The sequence below is a fragment of the Pelodiscus sinensis genome, chromosome 13, assembly GCF_049634645.1.
Source record: "Pelodiscus sinensis isolate JC-2024 chromosome 13, ASM4963464v1, whole genome shotgun sequence".
Classification (NCBI taxonomy): domain Eukaryota; kingdom Metazoa; phylum Chordata; order Testudines; family Trionychidae; genus Pelodiscus; species Pelodiscus sinensis.
The window spans coordinates 23638322-23661123 of NC_134723.1; the positions used below are offsets into that span (position 1 = coordinate 23638322).

The 22802-nt window shown below is 47.0% G+C and overlaps 1 protein-coding gene across 1 annotated transcript; it reads left to right on the forward strand.

The window, feature by feature from the left end:
• The first annotated feature begins 1189 nt into the window (after nucleotides 1-1189).
• AMER1 (APC membrane recruitment protein 1) lies at nucleotides 1190-20932 on the forward strand. The gene is made up of 2 exons (XM_025178028.2): nucleotides 1190-1353; nucleotides 16509-20932. The coding sequence occupies exon 2, from the start codon at nucleotides 16579-16581 to the stop codon at nucleotides 20002-20004; it is 3426 nt and encodes a 1141-aa protein (XP_025033813.2). The 5' UTR covers nucleotides 1190-1353; nucleotides 16509-16578; the 3' UTR covers nucleotides 20005-20932.
• Nucleotides 20933-22802: the final 1870 nt, after the last annotated feature.

The window sequence follows — 22802 nt, forward strand, 5'->3', positions numbered from 1 at the left end:
GGTTTAGGAAGCCCTACGAAGGCCTTTAAAATGATGAACACTTCAGATCAGGTACAGCTGGAATAAGGATGCCTGGTTCTACTCCTGATTCTCCCCCTTGATCCTAGTGGTGGGACAGCACTACTGGCATAATACAACATGGCTATGTCTAGACTGGCAAGTTTTTCCGCAAAAGCAGCTGCTTTTATGGAAAAACTTGCCAGCTGTCTACACTGTCCGCTTGAATTTCCGCAAGAACACTGACTTCCTACTGTCTGAAATCAGTGCTTCTTGCGGAAATACTATGCTGCTCCCGTTTGGGCAAAAGTCTTTTTGCGCAAAAGGGCCAGTGTAGGCAGCTCAGATTTGTTTTGCGCAAAAAAGCCCCGATCGCGAATATGGCTATCGGGGCTTTTTTGCGGAAAGTGCGTCTAGATTTGCATGGACGCTTTTCTGCAAAAAGTGCTTTTGCGGAAAAGCGTCCCTGCCAATCTAGATGCTCTTTTCCGCAAATGCTTTTAACGGAAAACGTTTCCGTTAAAAGCATTTGCAGAAAATCATGCCAGTCTAGACGAAGCCCATTTGTATGAACCACAAGGCACAGGATTCCACACTGTTGGGCGTTAGAAAGAGTCCGCGAACATGCTCCTTGCACACTCGTCTCGGGCAACTACTTTGTTTAATAGTGATAGAAATGTAGCCGTGTTAGTCTGGGGTAGTTGAAGCAAAATGCAGGACAATGTAGCACTTTAAAGACTAACAAGATGGTTTATTAGATGATGAGCTTTCGTGGGCCAGGAAGTGGGTCTGGCCCACGAAAGCTCATCATCTAATAAACCATCTTGTTAGTCTTTAAAGTGCTACATTGTCCTGCATTTTACTTTGTTTAAGGCACGTTAGCACCCCCACTCTGAGCAAGGTGCCGCAGGTTCGCGCGTGGCCAGGCAGCCAGGTGTGGGGGTGGTTTCCAAAGGCGCGCTGGTCAGGCACTTTTCTTTCCCATTCCATCCCTTTCCCCCTCCCACTGAGCTCTGGGGAGTCCCGGTCTATCTGCAGCACCGCTCACTCCGCTGCTAACGTGCCGCGGCAGCCTTCCCGCCGCCGCCACGCAAAGGGAGCCGCCCCGTTTACATGGAAAGGGAAGTCGGAGCGGGGAGGCAGAGCGCGCCCGGCTCGGCTGGCCCCTCCTTAGCCGCGCGTCAGTGGCTCTCCAGCCTGTCACTTGCAGGGCGGCCCTGCCCCCGTCCGGGCGCAGTGTGTGCAGGGGAGGGAGGCCGGGCTGCAGGGGGAAGAGAGCGGACAATGCACAGGCTGGGAACTTCCTGCGGCGGCTGGTGCGCTGCCTGGGGCAGAAGCGCAGGAGCCTGGCGCTCGGTAAGTGGGGCGCGCAGCGCCTGCAGGAGCCGGGGCTCCCCCTGGCTCCTGCGGGCTTGTCGAGGCTGTGGAGCAGCGCGGCCGGCTGACTGAGCGGCCGTCAGTCGGTCCCTCCTTCCCAGGGTGCACGCCGCGTGCTGGCGAGCCGGCCGGCCGCTCCGGGAGCGATGCGCCGCGCTCTGCCTGCAGCCCCGGGCCGAGCCCCGCGCCCCCCTCGCGCTCAGGTGCTTGCGAGCGAGCGCTTGGCTGGCTCCCTTTTGTGTGAGCGCGCGGCTGGGCTGGGCTGGCAGGCCCGGAGCGTTGTCTGCTGGGGCTGACGTGGGGTGGCCCGGGGAGGCTGCGGGTGCAGCAGCCCCACTTTGCAGAGGCAGCAGCGCCAGTTGTCTCCGGGCGGCGGGGAGGGATCTGGCTCCCCAGCCCTTTGTAGGCCCCGAGCTTGCAGCTTTGTTGTTGTTGATGATGATTTGCTGGAGCAGCTGGTGTCTCACACCTCTGCTGCTGCCGCCACTGCGCCAGTAGCGACACACGCCTGGGGAAGGGGGTGCTTGTGTCGGCTCTGGTTATTTCCATGCTTAATCCTCCTTTCCCGGCGGGAAAGCAACGTGTAAGGGAGACAAAGTGGGTGGTCTCTACTTGTCCTCGGATGGGTCTGGCTCGGGGGTACGTCTGCATGGTGTCATCCAAACAAGGAGTAATCACTAGTAATGCGAGAGATGGCTTGTTGCCCTCTGCTATGTACATTTTGCATTTATCAAGGATTTCTATTGAAAGGAAACCAGTGATCAAGAGTTCTAGTTCCCTTTCCCTTCTACCCTCCAATGCTGCTCCTTAGGCACAGAGCTCGCATCAGTTGACACGTGAGCACTGTAAATTGCTATGGTAAAAGTGGAACTCAGAGAAACCTAAATCTCTGATGGCTTCCTGCTTCTGTAAACTTCAATCTCCCCCTCGTTTAAAGTGGTCACCAGGTTATCTTTCATTTGTCATTATGTGGGTGAGTAGAAGTTATTTTCTTGAGGCTGGCTTTCCAAAAATAATACACTAAAATTCTTCACCAGTGGCAAACTCTGTTAAAGCAAATTAACTCTTTTATCGGCATTAGTGCTTTTTTTTTTGTTTTGCTTAGCTTGGACAATGTGAAGAGATATGTCTAGCTGTCCTGCGCTAGCACAGTGCAGCAGGATTTGACAAACCCCATAGGAAGATTTTTGTGACAGTCAAAAAATCTTGAACTTTGGCTCTAAGTCCTGGGTTTTGTGTGTAGGAGGATTTTGCAGAGGGGCAGAAAGCTGTGTTAGACTTTGCCTAGAATCACATGGGCTGTTTTGACTTGTTTAAAAGGAGACTGTGTTTGAGGCTATAGTTTTAAAGCTGAGCCTTACTGGGACAGGTATTTTTTCTGTTGAGATGAGCCCAGAGGTACTGTACATTTTTGCTGTCCCTCATCTGATTCACAGGACCCGTTGTAAATAGAAGGCTGCTTGAGCAATACTTTCAACTTTTGCACTAAAAAGATCTGACTGTAAATGGCTCTGATTGTCCTAAGCCAAATGTCTCTTTGCTCCCTTTGTAATGCCAAGGTAAAAGATTACAGCAGGCAGAAGGCCTTGCTGAAAGTCTCGTGGGCAGGAAAAAACGTGGCAGTAAATTTTATTTCTGCAGTCAAATTTGAAACCAAAATTCTTTGGCATTCTTCCCTCATCAGACTTCTCACTGAAGTCAGACCCAAATAGCATTTAGTCCAGCTGAAACCCACTGTCCACAATGGGAATAAAGAACTTTTCAACTAATTGCATAGCAAACCACTGTGTATTAACTGAATCTTGCACCCAGCTTCCATTATTTCTCCTGCTTTTTCACCTTGTAAATTTTGGTCTTAAAGCCTGTCTGTCAGTGTTTGGTCTGAGTAAGGTTTCAGATATTTATGTCTTTGAATGTGTGTTTGAATGTGTATTTATTATTAAAGAGATCCAAGTAGCACATTCCAGATCCAGTCATATACAGTACTTTATCTATGGTTTTGGTTGGAAACGTATCATTTTCTTGCTTTTCTTGCAGTAACCATTTTCTGTTGTCTCTTCTTCCCTTCACATCTGGCAAGTGTTTTCACTCATTTACACAAGGAGAAACAAGTGTCAGACTTAAGTTGGCCCCCTACTTAGCAGCAAAGAACAAAAACAAAGCTGTACATACATGGCTTCAAATAGGGAGAGGCAGAGGAATGTGTATGTAGGAGGTATCTGCTTTCTAATTCTGTAGCAGACTAATGGAGGCGTTGGGAGTACTCCAAGAGGAGCTGTTATTTTTACATTCAGTTTTTTAAAAGTGAAACTTCTGTAGTAATTTGCTTACTGCTGTCAATTCTTGTAGCTGTAATCATAATGAACAAAGCATGTGTGAGGAGCACATCCGTCTTATTCTTGAGGTTTGAGCTGTTTTTCTTCAGATGTTTTGTTTCGTTCACTGCTTTGTTCCATTGGTGCATGGTGGTTCTCCTTTCACCTTCAAACAGGTAAACAGATATTTAATCAGTTGCAGGGAATCTGCATCCTTTCAGTAGAGAGAATTTGCAATTTGTGGTAGCTTTTTGGTCAGCTCTGAAAGGAAATGGAATTGTTCTGTTTGAAGTTATTTTGCAGGGCACTTGCCTAGGCCAGTGCTCAGTTTGCTTTCCCTCCACACCAGGTTTTAACTCATGTTCAAGATGCTGATGTGTTTCTCTTTCAGAGTAGCTCAAAGCCCAAGCAGGAATGCAGTTGATGGCCTGCTTCCCCATGCTTTATTGCTCTACACATCAGAATCAGCATTCTCTAATTCCATCTTTTCTGATGCTCGAATGTGAAATAGTTGGCATTGTCTAAAAGTGGAGAGAGAGCCTCTTAGTGAGAATAGAGGTTGGTGGCAAAAGCAAACTTAGAGCTTGGAGAATTGCTGAATTGACACTAGAGATGTTAGCGTGTAATCGATTACATGATTAACTGATAAACCTGGGCTTATCAGTTAATCATATAGACTACACACAACCCCCGTCTTGCTAACTCTGATACAGAGGCAGCAAGCTGGGAGGAGGTGGGAACTGGTTCCTATGAGGACCAGGCTCATGCAGAGCTGTCTGTCCCTGTGGGGGGAGGTGTATGTGCAGATGGGAGTTGACATGTGCTGGCTCCACGGAGCCGCCTTCCCCCCCCCCCCCCTTGCTGCCTTCCACAGAGGCATCAGTGCAGGGGAAAGGAGGGGCAGGCGGGAGCCGATGCTGGGGGGAAACAGCTGAAAAGCTGGCTCCCCATGAGCACCAACCACAGTGGAGCCACCTGCCTCCTGTCCTCATGCTGCTGCTGCTTACAGAGAGGCAGCAGCGTGAGGCCAAGGGGGACAAGTGGGAGTTTGTTAATGCGGGAAACAGCTTTCAAGCCAGCTCCCACAATGCTGTTTGCCCCCACGCTGCTGTGTCTCTATCACGGTCTAACTACTTTCCATCATAATCAGTCTGGGCTGAATCCATAAGCTAGAGCAGCCCAGGCATTCTCAGTGGGTCATGACCTCCTTTTAATGAGGTCGCCATGACTGGCTAGGACAGCAGTCACCAACCAGTAGATCGGGATCTACCGGTAGATCTTGGAGCCTCTAACAGGTGATCCTGACTGGTTTGGCCAGGGAGCTGTCAAGCATTGGCACTTCAGTTGCCCCTAGTTGTCATGCTAGTCTTGCCCTCTGCCTTGGAGCTGTCCCCCGGGAGCCTCCTGCCTGCTGTGCATGGTCTGGGAGGAAGAAGAGGTGTCCCCCCCTTTTCCCCCCACCTCAGTACCCTATCTTTACACAGAGAAGGGGGTGGAGGGAGCTTGGCAATGCAAATCTTTGTCATGCTTACACACTGTGTGTGTGTCTGTCAATGGGCACTGTCCTTCACTCTTCTCTCCTAACCCAACACACATGTGGGAGGTTGTTGTTACTTCTTGCAAAGTGTGTTCTGTGAATTTCCTAATTTTTCATTTCTCTCTTATGATTAAGTTTAATTCTTTGAGTAGTGAGTTCTAATATGCTTAATCTGTCGTGGCTGGAGCAATTATCCCTATGGTCAGGGCTTGACAAATAATACAATCTACTCGCCCGTGGTGAGTAGATTGCAACCCGGAAGAGCCGGGTTTGGGCGATCTGCGCATGTGCAGATCAGATCGCTGGACAGCACGGCTGGCGAGCAGTGCTCGCTGCAGTTCGGCGAGCCCTGCCTATGGTAATTGCTGCGTCTGAAGTGGCTGGCATGTCCCTGCAGCTCCTGAGAGAGGCAGAGCAGGGGGTCTTCACAAGCTGTCCTTGCCTGCAGACACCACTCCTGCAGCTCCCATTGATTGATAGTGGGAACCGTGGCCAGTAGAAGCTGTGGGCTCAGTGCCTGTAGATGAGGGGCAGCACGTGGAGCCATTGTTGTACATGGCAGCTGCTTTCAGGAGTGGTGCAGGGCCAGGGCAGAAGTAAGTCTGCCTTAACTCCACTGCTCCACCACCCGCAAGCCGTCACAGTTAAACAATGCCCAGCCAGAGCCTGCTTCCTGAACCCCTCCCTGTCCTAGCCCTGAACCTCCTCCTACACCCAGCCTCCTGCCCCAGATGTGTGTCCCTCTGCACTCAAACTCCTTCCCAGAGCTTCCACCCTGAAACACCTCTTGGACCCCAAACCCCAGCCCTAGGCTAAACCCAGAGCTCCTCTCTTACTCCAAACTCCTTGGCCTAAGACCAGAGCTTGCAACCCAACTCCTTACCCCATTCTGGTGAAAGTGAGTGAGGATGAGGGAGGAAGGGGGATGGAGTGAGTTGGGTGAGGCCTTGGAGAAGGAGTGTAGCCGGGCGGAGCCTCAGAGAAAAGGTGGGAAGGAAGTGGGGCAAGGGTATTTGGGTTTGAGGTAAATCGTACATTGCACTTATATTGAAAAAGTGATATTGTGGTTAAAAGGTTGGAGACCACTAGGCTAAGAACATTGGTCATAGGGGTTTCATTACATAAGAACTAGGGGTCACCAAATGAAACTAATAGGTAGCAGGTTTAAAACAAGCAAAAGGAAGTACTTGTTCATGCAATGCACAGTCAACCTGTGGAACTCCTTGCCAGAGGATGTTGTGAAGGACAGGACTTTAACAGGGTTCAAAAGAGCTAGATAAATTCATGGAGAAAAGTCCATCAATGGCATTTAGCCAGGATGGATAGGAATGGTGTCCCTAGGCTGTTCATTTCCTCTGGGGTCATCTAGCATTGACCAATGTCAGAAGACAGGATAATGAGCTAGCTGGACCTTTGGTCTGATCCATTATAGTTGTTCTTATGTTTTAGGATACAATGGAGTATGAGAACCCCTGTGCTAGAGTGAAAGTGTCTGTGTCCCACCCATTAAGCCAGTGGTCTCCAACCTTTTTACACCCAAGATCACTTTTTAAATGTCAAAACCAGCCAAGATCTACTGCCCCATCCTTCCCCCAGACCCTACCCCTTCCTTGAAACCCTGCCCTCTCTGTTCTCCTCCTCTACATCACTTGCTATCCCCAGCCCTTATACACTCTCGGGGTACAGCTACTTTGCCGCTTTTTTCCCCAACATTTGGCCTGTCTAGACTGGACCAGATGTCAGAAAAAAACCCTTCTTTCGGAAGCTCCCTCATTCCTCTTGGAACAAGGAATACAGGGGTTACCGAAAGAGCATGTTTGCTCTTCCGCTAAAAAAAGCGGAAGAACAAACACATTCCTGGACACGGAAGAGTTTTTCCGGGATACCTCTGGAATCCTGGAAAAACTCCTGCAGTCTAGCCGTACCCTCACTGGGTTGGGACTGGATGTGTGGGCTCTGGGGTAGGAATGAGGGATTTGGGTGTGGGAAGGGGGAAGAGGTAGAAGCTCTGGGAGGGAATTTGGATGCAGGAAGAGGTGGAGAAGGGGATGCTGGCTCCAGGTTGGGTAGTGTTGGGGTCAGATGGAGGGTTGGGGTGCTGAATGGATGTGAGGATGCAGGAGTTTGGGTTGGGGTATATGAGGGGTTCAGGGCAGGGAGGTTGGGGAGTATGATGGACTCAGGACACAGATTTGCGGTGTGTGGATGGTGCAGAAGTGCTGTGGCAGAAGACTGAGGATGTGGGGGTGCAGGAGTTTGGGGATTTAAGAAGCTCAGGACAGGGGGTTCCAGTGTCTGATAGGCTCAGATCTAGGGTCTGGGGAGGGGTGCAGGAGTGTTATGATGCTGCGGCCAGATGGGGGTTGGGCCCAATTGGGGGTTTGTTGGCCAGGCTTCATTTTTTAAATACAATATTATGTCAAGCACAAAGTTTCAGCATTGTCTTTATTTATGAGAAGGGCACAGAACCTGTTTTGAGTCAAGGGTCACTGACCCACAGAAAAGTCAGTTGGGGCCACACAATGAGATGCAAAAAAAACCTCCTCCAAACCCCCGCCCCCAAGCCTCACTAATGTGACCCCAACTGTGCTGGTGGGAGCAGGGGACATGGTACTGGGGAAGGGTGCTAGTGGGTGCCAGTGGGGAGAGGGGACAGGGTGTTGGTGGGGGCAGGGGACAGGGAGACCCCCCCCCTTCCCCCCAGAGGAGGGAAGCCTCAGTGTGCACTTCCTCCCGGGATTCCTTCTCCCCCCATGCAGAGGAGGGAAGCCCCAATAGCAGGCGACTCCTCCCCCTCCGAGGAGGAAGCTCTGGCGCGCGCCTCCTCTGGGAACTCCTACCTCTCCCGCCCCCCTGCCCCACACACACTGCGCAGCAAGTTCCCAGCATGCCACAGACCTGGCCTTTCAGGTACTGCGCCGGCTGTTTGGGGGAGGGGGAGCAGCCAGCGCACTTCCTGAAACCCTGGAAGTGGCACACAGCTGCCGGACTTCCAACCACCTCGCAGAAAGCTGGCACTACCTCCATTGTCAATCAAAATGCTTGTTTTTATATGACAAAATGCCTGTCCAAACAATATTCTTAGTGTTCTGGCAAGCAAGGTCTAACAGCAATAGTAGTACTTCTGTATCTATATCACTATAGATTAAAGAGGTATTCCCTCCTCCCCCCCCCAAGTATGGACATAGTCATACCAGTTTGAAGGTATCCTATCTCAGTATAGCTTACTTTTATAAGGAAAGAGGAATAAACTATACTAGTATAAAGCACATTAATATAGGTATAGTTCTTTCCACAATAGAAGTTGTATTGGAATAACTATTTCAATAATAATTAAACTGGCATGGGTAGCAGGTTTAAAACTAATAAAAGAAAGTTCTTCTTCACACAGCGTGTAGTCAACCTGTGGAACTCCTTGCCAGAGGAGGCTGTGAAGGCTAGGACTATAATAGAGTTTAAAGAGAAGCTGGATAAATTCATGGAGGTTAGGTCCATAAAAGGCTATTAGCCAGGGGATAAAATGGTGTCCTTGGCCTCTGTTTGTCAGAGGCTGGAGAAGGATGGCAGGAGACAAATCGCTTGATCATTGTCTTCAGTCCACCCTCTCTGGGGCACCTGGTGCTGGCCACTGTCGGTAGACAGGATACTGGGCTAGATGGACCTTTGGTCTGACCCAGTACGGCCGTTCTTATGGCATTAGACCGTGCCTCAGTGTTGACACTTTTAAAACTTTCTTGGTGGATTGTCTGTGTTAGAAGGTCACTATTACCACAGCTTTCCAACAGGACCTTTTTCATTGTGCAATGCTTTCAGAGATTTTAACAAAGGTAATTTCTGGCAGCTTGTTTTGGGACTATGGCAGCATATTTCAGAATTATCAGCAACTACAACATTTTTTTTCTGAAATCAAGTACTAATGTCCTGAATAGACAAGTGGTGTTGTCTACAGAATGCTGTTTCTTTGCAAGCAGTGTCAGCAAAATTGTGTGTAAAACAGAACTTGAACACGTGACTTTTTTGTTTGGTCTCTGCAACAGGGTTGTAGAGCACCTGACTGAATCTCACACACCTCCTCCCCCATGTCCTATGCAATACCCTAGCTTAAATTATATGGCGTGAACTCCAGAAGTACATTGCACTGACACCTCATTTCCAACTTTGCTTCGCCCGCTCTGCCTGTTACTATTATCACATGCCAGTATAGTATAATCAGTTCAGTATGCCGGATTGTTTTAGGGACGCATCACTCTTACTGGACGATGCTTACCAGTTACAGTTAACTGGCAGGGGTGGCTCCAGCACTGTGAGGCCCACAACAGGCAAGGAGTTGCTTCAGCCCAGTTAAACATAATGTTTAACTGGTTAACTGGGATTTTACATCCTCTAGTTTTTGCCCCCAGTGTTTCTAATGTACTGTAGGCATTTGTACTGAAAATGCATAACAGGCTTTGTAGAAGTGTGTGGGAGGGGAGATGAGGCTTTTGGCTCTCAGAAGAGGGCACATCTCCTGTGTCTTTTCCCCTTCTGGTCAGGTAAAGGTCATTTAAAGCAATATTTGGTTAAAGGGGTTTAATTCCTCATTTTTACCATCTTGCTGCAAAAACCTGGACTGCTAGTAGCAGTTTCACTAAATCCCATTCAAGTATATGGCATCACCCTGAGCAGTAGAGAAACACAGATGTTTCTGCTAAAATGCTCAGCAATGAAATAGTTGACAATATTGACATTTCAGAGTATCCTCATTAGGCTTCAGAGTAACATTCCAAATGGGAACAGTTTGTAACTCCAGATTATATGAGTAGAACCCCTAGAGTAGATGCACTAATCTTGGTTTAACAGTGTCTATTCTGGTATAGTTTATTTCTCTGTACAATAGGGGAGTTTGACCTACAAGGCTGTAGTACAGTTACCATGGGGCTATCAGGTGCTATTATATTTGCTACATTCCAGGCATTGTTGGTTCCTATTCATAGCTATAAATATGGTCTCAACTGTTCACATACTTACCTTTGCTGAACTGCTTATAAAGAGAAGCTACTGCTGTAGGACTTCTTGAGTGAAACAATGCCTCTGTTGATGAGAGAATCTTATAACACATTACTGGCAATCTCTCTTGGAAATTTTGCATGAGTTCTCTGCTGCTAACTGTGGGTTTTATTTCCTTGGTTTTCCTACCAAGGATACACCCTACACTTCCCTCCTTCCCAGGGAACAGAAGAAATAGGAACTTGATTCTTGAAGTTCAGTAAAACCCAAATGTTGCTTAGGATGCCCAGCCCAATAAGTGCCTGAAAGAGGTGGGTTCTGTATTAAATATTTAACATGAACCCTAGGTAGTTCCTAGATTGTGTAAAGCTTTAAAGCCATGTGGAGCTTGTACTTAAAAATAATGTCAAAGGAGGAGATATGTTGGTGTGTGTGTTTTCTTTATCCCTCATTATGTGGATTTTGGTTTTAAATGAACAGAACTGTCTGAGCACTAGAAGTAGATGTGTCCTTGGCTCCCAGGTCAGTACTCTCAGGACCTTCTGCGTTCAGTTCCCGACTCTGCTACCAAATCCCTCTGGCCTTGGGTGAGTCCCTTAATTTGCCACCTCCTTTTGTAACGTGGGAGTGATGGTGCTCTTGGCTGGCAGCAGTATTTCCTCTAAGGTGCGCACCTGTTCAGGAACGCACTAAGAATTTGCCTCCCGCCCACCTCCTCAGCAGAGCTGCGCAGTGGCTGCTCAGTTGCTCGGAGCGGGGCTGCATGGTGGGCCACTGCCCCACCCTAGGAGCAGCAGGGCAGTCACCACATGGCTCTAGCCTCAGCCCTTCCCCAGGGCTGGAGCTGTGGGCTGAGTAGTGGGCAGCAGCTGCTCTGGCGGCCCCAGACGTAGACCCGTGGCAGGCAGCAGCTGCTCTAGCAGCCCTGGACGGAGCCGGATGGTTTCGTGTGAACTTTTTCCATCAGGTGGTTGTGTGCTTTTGCCTTCTGCTGGCATTAATGAGCCCTAAATTCAGGGTTTTAATACAAAGGCCTTGGGCTTGATGCTGCATAATGTCTCAGAGTACAGAAGTCTGCCCTGTGCTCCATTGAAAACTCCAGCTGAAGTGGAGGAAAGTGAGTGTTACAATTTTATTTTATTTAACGAGCCCTGGTATCCCCATTACATGTGCTGATCACAGGCAGGCCTGCCGACAGCAATTCCGGACCCAGGGCAGAGCAATCAGTGGGTCACCACACACACGTAAGCTGCACCCACATAGAGGTGATCAGCTTGACACTTGGAGCTACCAGCTGCCACGTGGGGCACTCTCTTTGGGCACAGACAGGGCTTCCAGTGCTCACTTGGTAGAGTTGCCACCTGTCTAATTGGGCAAATCCAAAGACACATGCCTTGCCCTTTCCCTGAGGCCACTCCCCTGTCCCGCCCCTTCTCTGAGGCCACTCAATCCATCCGCCTTCTCCTTTGTTCTTGCTCTCCCACCCCCTCACTCACTTTCACCAGGCTGGGGTAGGGGATTAGGGGTGTGAGGTGCAAGCTCTGGGAAGGAGTTTGGGTGCCAAAGGGGGTGGGATTGCTGAGTGCAGGTTGTGGGAGGTAGTTTGATTGTAGGAGGAGGTGCGGGCGCAGGAGGGCATGCAGGCTCTGGGCTAGGGCAGGGGGTCAGGGTGCAGGAGGGATGTGGTGGCTGATACTTACCTTGGGTGGTTCCCAAAAGTGATGGGCACAGCATCTGGCAGTGGCTTGAAGGCGGAGTCATCCAGGACACCATTTATTACTGGTGTTGTGTACCAGCGCAGCGCAGGTCTTTTAAGAAAAACAGCTTATTGTTCAAACTTTGCAGGTGTGTGTGTATGGTAGGGGATGGGACTGTGATGTCTTTTTACCGTATCTCTAACTGGTGGCATGATACACTACGTTGGCATTTAGGGTCAGCCATATAAAGATGCTTGAGTGAAAGTTCTGATTTAACAGCTCTTTTTATTATTTGTCTGGGAAAGGGCTGTTTTAGTATTCTTTCTTCCATAACATTTAAATATATATCCACTCATGGATGGAAAATCTTAGAGGGAACACTGGCTGGCAGCTGTGCAAATTAATTGGTTATGGCCTGATTGTCCGTCCTCGCTTATCCTAAACTCCCATTGGTTTCAATGCTAGTCCATGAATCCACGGGAATGCAGGATCTAGCCCTAAAAACATAAAGCTCTGTCTATTATGTGCTGGACAGAATGACTCTCCATTTTAGCCTCCAGTATAACTCGTTTGCAGGGAAATAGCCCTGGTAAAACAAACTATGGCTGTCCAGAGTAAATACTATGTGCATTCATTGATTAGCTTTCTTGTATGTGACTGAAAACAATCTCTGATGCTACATAATGAAAAGCTAGCAGCTGGTTTACCATAAGAGATGTCAGTCTTCATGAGGGAGAAGGACTTGACAAGGTGAGTAGATACGTGGGTAGTAAGGGAATAAAAATGTTCCTTAATCCTATGGAGTGCCAAATGTTTGCTTTTAAACACCGTAGCTAAGAGATTCAACAGTGAATTTTCTTTAAATGTTTTCTCAAAAGTTTGAGGGCCTGGCATAATCCTCTGTGAATGATTTGGGCAAAAGTCACTTGCATTTTGCCACCTGCTTAGATGAAAGTATTTGAACCTCTGTAGTAGGGATGTAAGATCCTGTTTAATTGGCTAATGGGTTAAAACATATTGTTTAATCAGTTAAACAATTAAAGAGGGATGAGTGGCAGGAAGAGTGTTCACCACTGGGCTGAAATGCCTTTCCTTCCCACTGCAAGCAAGGCTGCTCAAGCCTGGTCAGAGCAGCCCCTGTCTGCGGGGTGCCCGGCCTGCCACAGGCAGCGGCTGCAATGGAGCAGGTGCTCTGTACGCAGCGCCCTTCCCCCTACAGGCTTGGAGCAGCCCTTTGCCCCCAGCAGGTGATCCATTAAGGGTGAGACTTACCAGTTAACTGGTTAAACCTTAACATCCTGCTCTGTAGAAAGATCCACTGACTAGAAACGTCCTCTGCTGTAGTTAGGAGCTTTCTCATCTTTCTGCATGATCAGCAAAATCTGTGTTGCAGCCAGAATCAAGGCCAGGCTGCACAAAATGTGACACTCTTTTTCTCTTGCTATATAGAAAAAGAAGGAAAGTTGCTATAGCTCTGGGAAGTTGAGTTGTGCAGGTACATGACTCTCTAACATGCATCTCTACTCTGTGGCATCATATTTGATTCAGGTTTTTAAGCACTGTGGATTAGAGCCTATCTGATTAGGGATGTTAATGGTTACCTATATAATAGTTAACTGGCTAAACTTAAGGTTAACCGGTTAAGCTTAATGTTTACCGGTTAACTAATTAAATTATATTTTACATCTCTAGTCCGCACTGACAATTCAATAACCTAATGGCTTTGCCTGTGACTGTGTCACTGAAGGAAGTGGTGTTAGTAATTAGACATAGGCAAGCATTTTGTTCAATGGGAGCTAAATTTAGGTAAAGATGCCTCAGCCTAGCTGTGGAAGCATGATATTTTGTTGACCTAACCCTGTAGTATAGACCAGGTTTCAGTATCATGAGATTTCTGACAAAATCATGAACAAAACTGGTTTAGATGGACACTCTTTTAGTAACAATGGGCTGCCAAAGCATTTAAGCATCCTGATCCAGATTAGGTTTACAACCCGTGTAAGGCTGATTTGGTGTCTGGACTAAGATTAGATGGTATATAATCTTGTAAATTGTGCAGTGGAAAATAGGTTCTTTTTACACTTTGGAATTGACCTGGCATCAGAACTGTACAGGTGACTTCACTAACTGAAAGTTAAACGGGTTAGGATCCAGTGTTGACCCATCTCTAACTGTTAAAGAGAGCAGAAACTCAGTAGGGCTATTGAAATTATTCAGTAAGAGGCATAACCCGGTTACTTTTCATATACTGCCTTTAAAAGAGAGCCTTCAAACTAGGCATTGATTGTGTTGGTCTTTCTCTTCCAGAGAGAGAATTTCTTGTACACTGTCCCATCCCATGGTTGCCTTAGCTAGGAATAAAATTTCCTGGAGTGTCTGTTTCCTGCTGGTCTTTGGAGAACTGATGAGGTAATTGCAAAGCAACCACCTCAGCGTGATGGGGATTTGGGAGTGTGTGTGGGAGGAAGCTTGTTCTGACAAGGAACAACCTTTAGAAAGTAACGCTGTCTCTCTCAGCTTTGTTCTACCCTTGTCCTTTGTGCTTTGGGTAAATGCACGTGGTCCCCAGCATAATTGGAATTAACAAGAGGGATGGCCAAAGCATAACGTTGTGCATCCCAATAACATTGATTAATCAGATTTCCCAGTGGCTTAAGTATATTTGCCAAGCAACAAGGGAACACTTACAGCGGAACTTGCGGTGACTGTACTGTGCATGTTTCTGTAGCAAGGCCCTCTAAGTAAGTATGTTAAGGAATGGGAATTTTGCTAATCATGAGGTCAATTAAAAATTGCCGAGCGGCTCTTACTACATTTAAAATGCAGAGGCACAGCGATCCCGGACCCTCGTGAGACGGGTTCAGCAGCCCCTGCAGCCACCAACAGCTACCCGCTGGGACGCTGGTGGATAGGGGCTGTTGCCAGAGCAGCTTCTGCCCGTGGCAAGCCTCAGCTTGCTGCATGCAGAGGTTGCTGTATAGTAGCCTCCCCTACCCCCACCCCTGCTGCCTCTGATAGAGGTAGAGGGTGGGGGGCAGGTGACACCCCTGCACTGACTCCTGTCCCCTCCCTTGCTGCCCCTCATACAGTTGCAGCAAGGGGAGGTGGGGACTACCCAATTAAGCTTAGGCTAAGGCCATTATACACACCAGTGACATTGAAACAGGCAGGAGATTGTTTTCTTAGACCCCATCATTTGCTGGGGAAACTGGGGAGCAGAGCGTTTGACTTGCCTGAGATCACACAGCAACTCAACAGCAGAGCTGGAAATAGCTTCTTATTTCCTGTCTCAAGCACTAATACTGTGCTAGAGCTCACGAATTGTACAGTACATGTGTGTATGGGGAGAGCCAGTTACGATATGGCAAAGTGCCCTCCTTTGCTTTCACTGTGTGCGTGCTTGGCTACCATGCGGGCTGTCATTGCAGTGCAACAGTCCGTAGAGGGGAGGAGAGGATGAATTCAGTTTCAGATAGCTACCTGTGCATCACTCTGCTCTGTAATGTTCTAGTAACCATCACTTTGATATAATTACAACCTGCCCCCTCAGTTTCTTAGCCATTAATTTTAGTGAGCAGGATGAACACCAAGGTTTTTATTAATAACAGAAGCTAATAAAAATGCTGCTTTCTTGCTCCTCCAGTGACTGCCAGGTACCCCAGAGATTCGAGATAAAACCTTCCTCTTCGGGATTTGCCCTCAAGTTAGGAGCCTCATGATCTGGATTCCGCCTCCTCCCCATGCACAGGGTTTTTGTTTAAAGAGTTGGAGAGGCGAGCTTTACTGGCCTCAAACCAGAAAGATCTAAGCTGCAGACATAAAAGCCCAGCAGTGCATTATGGTTTTCGCTAGATTTATTCTCTATAGCCCCTTTCTTGTCCCCCTGCCAACAAGAAATAATATTTCTGTTTTGTTCACATTGAGCAGCATCAGATTAAAGCCTCCATCTCTGGCATTTGAGATAATCTGATTAGGGAGGTTTGTACTGAGCTGGTTTTTAATGTAAGTCTAGCTTTTCTGAATGATGTTTAAAGACAAGTTAAATCTAGTGCAAATAAAAATCGTTCTCTTTAGTCAGAGAAATGCTTTCATTTTAGTGCTTGCTCTTTGAAGTGGGCGTATTTAAATGTTAACCACAATATTTTGGAGAATTGTTTTAGAGAATTGTATCTGACACTTAAAAGCAAAAAGCCTCCATCCTCTGATCTCGGTGCTTAACTAAAATCAGTCCAGTGACTTTGGTGGGTCTTGGTCCAGTACTCTGTTGAGATGTGTTCACATCTTGCATGTTCTTCCATAACCATAATGAGCCAGAGGAAGCACATATGCCTCTCTATATGAGAATTGTTTATATTGAAGAAGTTGTACTTCTGCTCTGTCTTAACAAACTAGAAGTCTAACAACCAGCATTAAGTTCAAACCCATTATTGGGAGGAAAGAGGATAAAGAGCTAACCTATAGAGGGAGTGCTAGAGATCTCTCTAGCCGGTGTTCCAGCTGAGGCCATGAATGTGCCTAACCTCTTTGCTTTGTTTCATGTGATTCCAAGCTAAGCACTGATGGTTTCTCATGTCTCTCTTCTTTGTTTTTTTCCTTTAGATCAATCATGATGCTTTGGTCCACATGCCCTGAAGAAGACTCTTATACCAGCTAAATATATCTAGCTGTCATGGAAATGCATTGTGCAGAGGAAGCAGTTGGAACCAGTTCTCCATCTGTCATCTGCAGGCAAGTTGAGGGAAGAGACCAGAGGGAGGTGGTGAGGAGAGCAGGTGACCAGCTGCATGCATGGAGAGATGTTTCTGTCGTGGCTGTGGAGCAGGCACCCCCTGGCAAGCTGAAGAAAACCGCCTTCAAGCTCTTTGGGGGGAAGAGGAGCATATGTACCCTGCCGAGCTTCTTTGGAGGAAAAAATAAAGGCCAAGGGAAGGGAGCCTCCAAAAAGGGTCTCAGTAAAAGTAAGACGCACGATGGAATCAGTGATGTTGTGTGTGAGGAAGGGAAAGGATTGGAGACCCCCTTGAATGGAGGGATGGACTCGCGTCCTCGCCAACTGCCAAGCTCTCAGAGCGCTCACTTGGCAACGGACACCAGTGTCAGATTTGAGTTTGTCAGGCCGGAGAACTCTCCTTTGGGGAGTTCTGAGGGCTTTGAGAAAAAGTCCAGTGGAGACAAATCGTTGTCTTTCCCTAGACCCAAGAAAGGGCTGAAGGGGCTTTTCAACAGCATCCGGCGCCACAGAAAGAACAAAGCCAGCGAGTCTGAGAAAGCGGAATGGGCTGCTGATAGTGGGGAGGGCGAGCAAGCCAAGAAAACTCAAGGGGCGGGGGCTGACACCCAACGAGCTTCTGAGGAGGAGAGTCCAAGGGGCACCTCTATCCCGGCACCATGTGCAGAGAGCTTGGGTGGTAGCTGTTCACTCAGCCCAACGACCAACCTGGGAGAAACCACCGACTGGGTCATGGCTGGTCAGAGCAACTCAGAGGGAGATGCAGCAACGGTACCTGTGGGCAAAGATGATATTCTAGATGTGAAATTAGACTCAGAGACTGTTATCTGTGTCGGCTCACCCTACGAGAGTCTCCCTGACGTGCACCATCCTGACTTCCCGGACAACGACCCTCCTTCAGTACACTCCGGAGACCAGCTCAGTTTGATCTTTGGAGATGTTACTTCCCTTAAAAGTTTTGATTCCCTCACTGGGTGTGGAGACATAATTGCTGAGCCAGATATCGACAGCATTGCTGAGAGCACGATCTCCGTGGAGCGCAGTAGAGACGCTGCCAAGAGGAGCTCCTGCCTTGTCACTTACCAGGGTGGGGGAGAGGAGATGGCCACACAGGAGGAGATAGAAGAGTACCTCCAGCAGTTGTGGGATGGCACTCCTGATGCAGACAGCAGCTATGAAGCTAGACTGCCCCGGCGTATGAACAGTCCTAAGCTGCAGGGAGTGACTAACAAGCTAGAGACATGCAGCTTGCGGGAGAAGCCAGCCCATCTGTATGCTGGAGGTGTGATGGATGATGTAGAGCTCTTAACCCCGCCCAGTGACCAGCAAGAATCTGCACCTAATAGTGATGAGGGTTATTATGACTCCACCACACCAGGGCCAGAGGATGAACTTGGGGAAATCAAGAAAGACCGTCTCCCAAGAGACAGTTACAGTGGTGATGCACTTTATGAATTTTATGAGCCTGATGACACCCTGATGAGCCCATCTCTTGGGGACGAATCCTTATTTGAAAGCAAAGCATCTCATCCAGAGATCTTCAGCTGCTTCTTAGACTTCGTTGTTCCTGCCAAGAAGAACCTTATTCAGATGATGGGGCAGAGCAGTGGAGTGATGGAGACTGAGGAAGAGAGGCTAGCTGCCATTCAGAAACAGCTGCTGTACTGGGAGCTTCGGAGGGAACCAGTTTCAAAACATCTGGATGCCCCCAGCAAAGAGAAATGTCCCGGGGACAAGCAATACATTGAATGTAATACTAGAGCAGCCAAATTAATTGGCAAAAATCAAAGTTGCCTTGGTAGTGAGCAAGTTGCTTCTTCAGTTTTAAGCAGAAGTGTAGATGCTGGGATTTCAGTGTCCAGACTGGAAAATCCTGAGTGGAGGGACTTTCAAGGGACACAGTGTCCAGAAAAGTATTACAATGGCCAAAAAGCCCAAGGAAGTTGCCTTATTCAGCTCATGAAAAACAATTCTGTGTTTGATTCTGATTTGGATAACGGAGTGTTTGCGGGACTAAGTAGCGTAGTCCCAGCCAAAACTATGACTGGGGCTTACCCCAGCTACAGAACACATGACCATGATAGCTGTTTGCAAAGTGAACACCACAGCAGAGTGGAAAACAGCTTCAGGGAACCTCAGACAGAAAGCGAATGTGAGCCCGAGCATGCTGTTAACTTCTCTCAGGCGCTGGTTGAGTTCACTAGCAGCGGCACTCTCTTCTCCAGCCTCTCTGAAAGCCTTGGTAGCTCGGACTCTGGTTCTTCCTTCACTCAAAACCTTTCCGTCCTTCCAACCATGGTCACTTTTGACATAGTGGATGTGGAGCAGGAAGGCGAAGGAGAATGTGAGCAGCATCTGGAGATGAATGCTGACGAGGACATTGCTGCATCCTTTGAGGCCTTTGATGACAGCTATGTGCAAAAGGAGTCCTTTGCCGAATGTGATGAACGAATGTTCTCGGGGTATAACCAAGACTCTTTCCAGAGCTGTAACTGGGGTGTTGGCAGCCTTCCCCGTCACTTGCGCTTGCACGGCTTAAGCCCCTCCATGCCAGCACCACTCTCCATCAACAGAAGGAGCAGATCACTTGACACGGAGAGCTTGGAGTTGGAGCTTGCAGATATGCCTTTCTCCAAGAATGGCCTTAAGCCTTGTCAGCGCTGGTCTAAACAGGACAGTGGCAGAAAGGACTCTATGCCTAGGCTGAGCAGAAGCAAAGAGAGCATTCCACAGTCTCCTTCTGAAGGAGGAGAAGCTGATGGCGTCCTTACTTGGCCAGAGTTGCAGCATGCAGAGTACAAAGCTGAGCTTCCCTCAGGGGGAGAGAAGCAGTGGGGCTGCTCTCCGACTGCAAGGGCTACTGTCATCGGAGGCAACTGGGATGCATCTGAGCATTCAGAAGTGGATTCCCCTTATGTGTCTCTTGCATGGAACAAAATGCCCCAGGATACGGGGGACAGTAATCTAATGCTGCAGACTCCTAGACACCTGGTCAGACCATCCAATTTACCTCTGCAGACTGATACCAGGCAGGCCCAAGAAATGTCTAGCTCCTACAGGTATCCTAGAGAAAATATGGCCAAAAAGATGGCTCGTGTGCTACCTTTGGGAGAAAAAGGGGCTGACTTACCTCAGAGTTTCGCTTTCACTCAGTCCCCTGACAAACCAGAAAAGTGCAAACCTATTGGCATCACACAAGGAACACTCCAGTCTCACAGTGGCACTGAGACCTTAAAATCCACAGCCTTCTTTGCTGAGTGCTATGGAAGCTCCAGTACAGACCTGCTGAAAGGGGGACCCACACATGGGAACATGCTGCCTGTTATCTGTCAAAGCACTACAGTGAATGTAACAGTAGCCAAATAGCTAATCCTGGAGGGGAGAAGGAAGGCAACCAAGGGTTAACTTTCAGGGAGACATGGGGTGGTGGGAGGGGGAAGCTATATTTCAACAAGTGGTTTTCATTTAGAATTGGTCCGACAAAGATGAACTCTTCTCTCTTGCAGTTGCAGTCGGGAACAGTATGTAGTCACTCAAAATGCTGGTGGTGTTCTGCACTGCTGTGGGTGCTCTGTTGTGGTTAGGCCACTTCCTAGTTTCATAGACGAAAGCTTGAGGCAGCACTTTTTTTTTTTTTTTTTTTTTTTTGGTTCAATGTGAGCCATCGCTCTGTTGACTCTAATACATGCGCAGAGCAAGTATCAATACATAGTACAGTTGCTGCTGGAATAAAACCTGGAAACAGAATCCCACTTCAGGCTGTTTTCCTGCAGATCTATTTAAAGGAACACCATCACCTGCCAAAAATCGTTACTCAGTCTGAATGTCTTTAACACGAAATGGCTGTAGCTGGAGCATAAGAGGGATGATAAAATCTTCCAAATGTTTTTGTGCATTGGCAATACTTGATACACACTCACTTGATAGAGGTTTCACATGTGGTCACTTTCCCCTTGTTTATGTGGATCTTTCACACAGTGACATGGGGGAAAAATAGGAACAAGTGGATATAAAGCTACAAATTGTCAGGAGACTTAAGTAGTTGCAGGTACTGCATCTGTCTCAACAATTAAAGCGATATTCAAAAGGAATGAAAGCTTTTTGTTACTACTAACTTTCTGTGAATCTTCTTTTTGACAAATTTTGAAATGTTTTCTCTACTTTTTCTCATCAGTTGACTTCCCAGTGGAGAAGTGAGAGAAAATATGGCAAGTGTGTGTTGTGGTTTTTTTTTTTCTCCCCTTCAAAGTAAAAAGTCATTCAAAAAAGGAAACCTTTCAAAATGAGAACTTTCCTATAAATCTTCATTTGGTCAAAAAGCTGCTTTCCTTCCTTCATGTGCAGCAATAGGGAGGAAGTCTTTCAACCAGTTTTATTTTTAATTCACTTGATTTACATGCCCTCCTCTCCCTTTTCCAAAAGCAACCTACATGTTGATGGTGTCAATTTAAGAATAAAATGTCAATAATTCCCTTATTTCTTAGGAGTGATCAAACATCATCGTTTATAGTGTTCAGCTTTTCCTCTGTGCTTTACCCATTCTCCCTAGGACATGATTAGTGTCTTTTATATAAGCTAATATGGATCATGCCTGTAGCTGTTAAGTTGCAGATATTGATGCTTTTCTTCAAAAGGAAGTTGTGTTTTTAATTTTTATTTTCTTTGCATAAATTCATAAAGGAAAGTATTCTGTTAATTGGAATACGGGATGTAACACAGCCTAAATTAGGCTTCACAATTTCTCTTTCTCCCATCTGGAGGAAATGACAAAGCTAGACCTACTGCCATCCTTTTTCTCCACATCTTATAGGGAAGATTGAGGAAGTAAGCAAGCTGTGGAGATGTGATTTGCTCTGGAGAGAGGGCTATTAGCATAGACAAAAATCCCTAAAGCATATGTTTCAGGCTATTGGAGCAGAGCTCAAGTCTTCATTTAAGGAAACTCTTTTGTCCTTGTCAGTCTTAAATCATAGAATACTAGGACTGGAAGGGACGATTTCAATCTCTTGTATGGATCTCTCTTCCTCCTGTAATTTGCTAAGTCTGTCTGAGCTCAGTCAAGGTTTGTGTATTTGGACTTAATTTGGTTCCTGGTGAAGTACAGCACACTTAATTAAAAAAAAAAAAGCCCTTTTCTGCTTTTTTTATGCAGAGAGACTTTCTCAATGGTTTAAACATAAAATTGAAAAAATTTAAACTAGGGATATCAGGTCCTCCTCTTTCTGCTTTCTTTTTGGCAAAATCTGTGGGGACCCGAATAGGGATGTCACACCATATCTGTGTGTATCTCCTGCTTTAAGGATGATTCTGAAATCTGCATAAATTCCAGTTACATCAGATTACTGCTTTCTTGTCCCATAACCTACATTTCAAACGTGGCTCAAATTTGTAGTATAGAATGGTTTTGCATACGCTGGCTCAAAGTCCCATCTATAGTACACATTTAGAATCCTGTTCCTAAATAGATTAGCAAACATCTACATTTTAAAAGCTTAAGAGGGATAGCTGAGTTAGTCTGTAACAGGAAAAACTTAAAAAACAAGGAATCGTCTAGTAGCACCTTAAAGACTAACAAAACACGTAGATAGCATCATGAGCTTTCGTGAGCACAACCCACTTCTTCAGATGATTAACCAACTTTCTCCACCATCACTGTATTTACATTGTCGCCAAGGCATGAAATGCTAATTTCTCTAGCAAAGAAAGCTAAGTGGGGCTCTGATGTGTCAGATGGGAAAGAGAATGTAAGATGCTACCTTTTTATACATCTGTACAGGAGCAGCAAAATCAGGCTTGCTCTTTGTTTTATCAGTTCCCCTTAAAAATAAAATGGGAAATTTCTGTGGTGTACCTGGATTAACTCTCCATTCCTCTGTATTACTGGGATGGTAACATGACTGAATGTTACCAGGCATGTTGATACATTCTGCTCCCTTACAATCATGCAACTTTTTTGAGGAGGGGGGGGTAGGCTTGCATGGACAAATTCTGCTCTTAGTTACAGTAAAATCTGCCATTGGTAATTGAGAGTTTATTCAGTATTACAATGAATTTATATTCTTGGTGCATCTGTCTGATTTTATCCTGGAAGAAGTCTAAGAGATGGCAGACAAAGTGAACTTCCTTGGCGCCTGACTCACTGATTTATTCAGTGAGTAAATAAA

Excerpts from the sequence above, each read along its gene's own strand:
- AMER1 (XM_025178028.2), top strand. The coding sequence starts at position 16,579 with ATGGAAATGCATTGTGCAGAGGAAGCAGTTGGAACCAGTTCTCCATCT.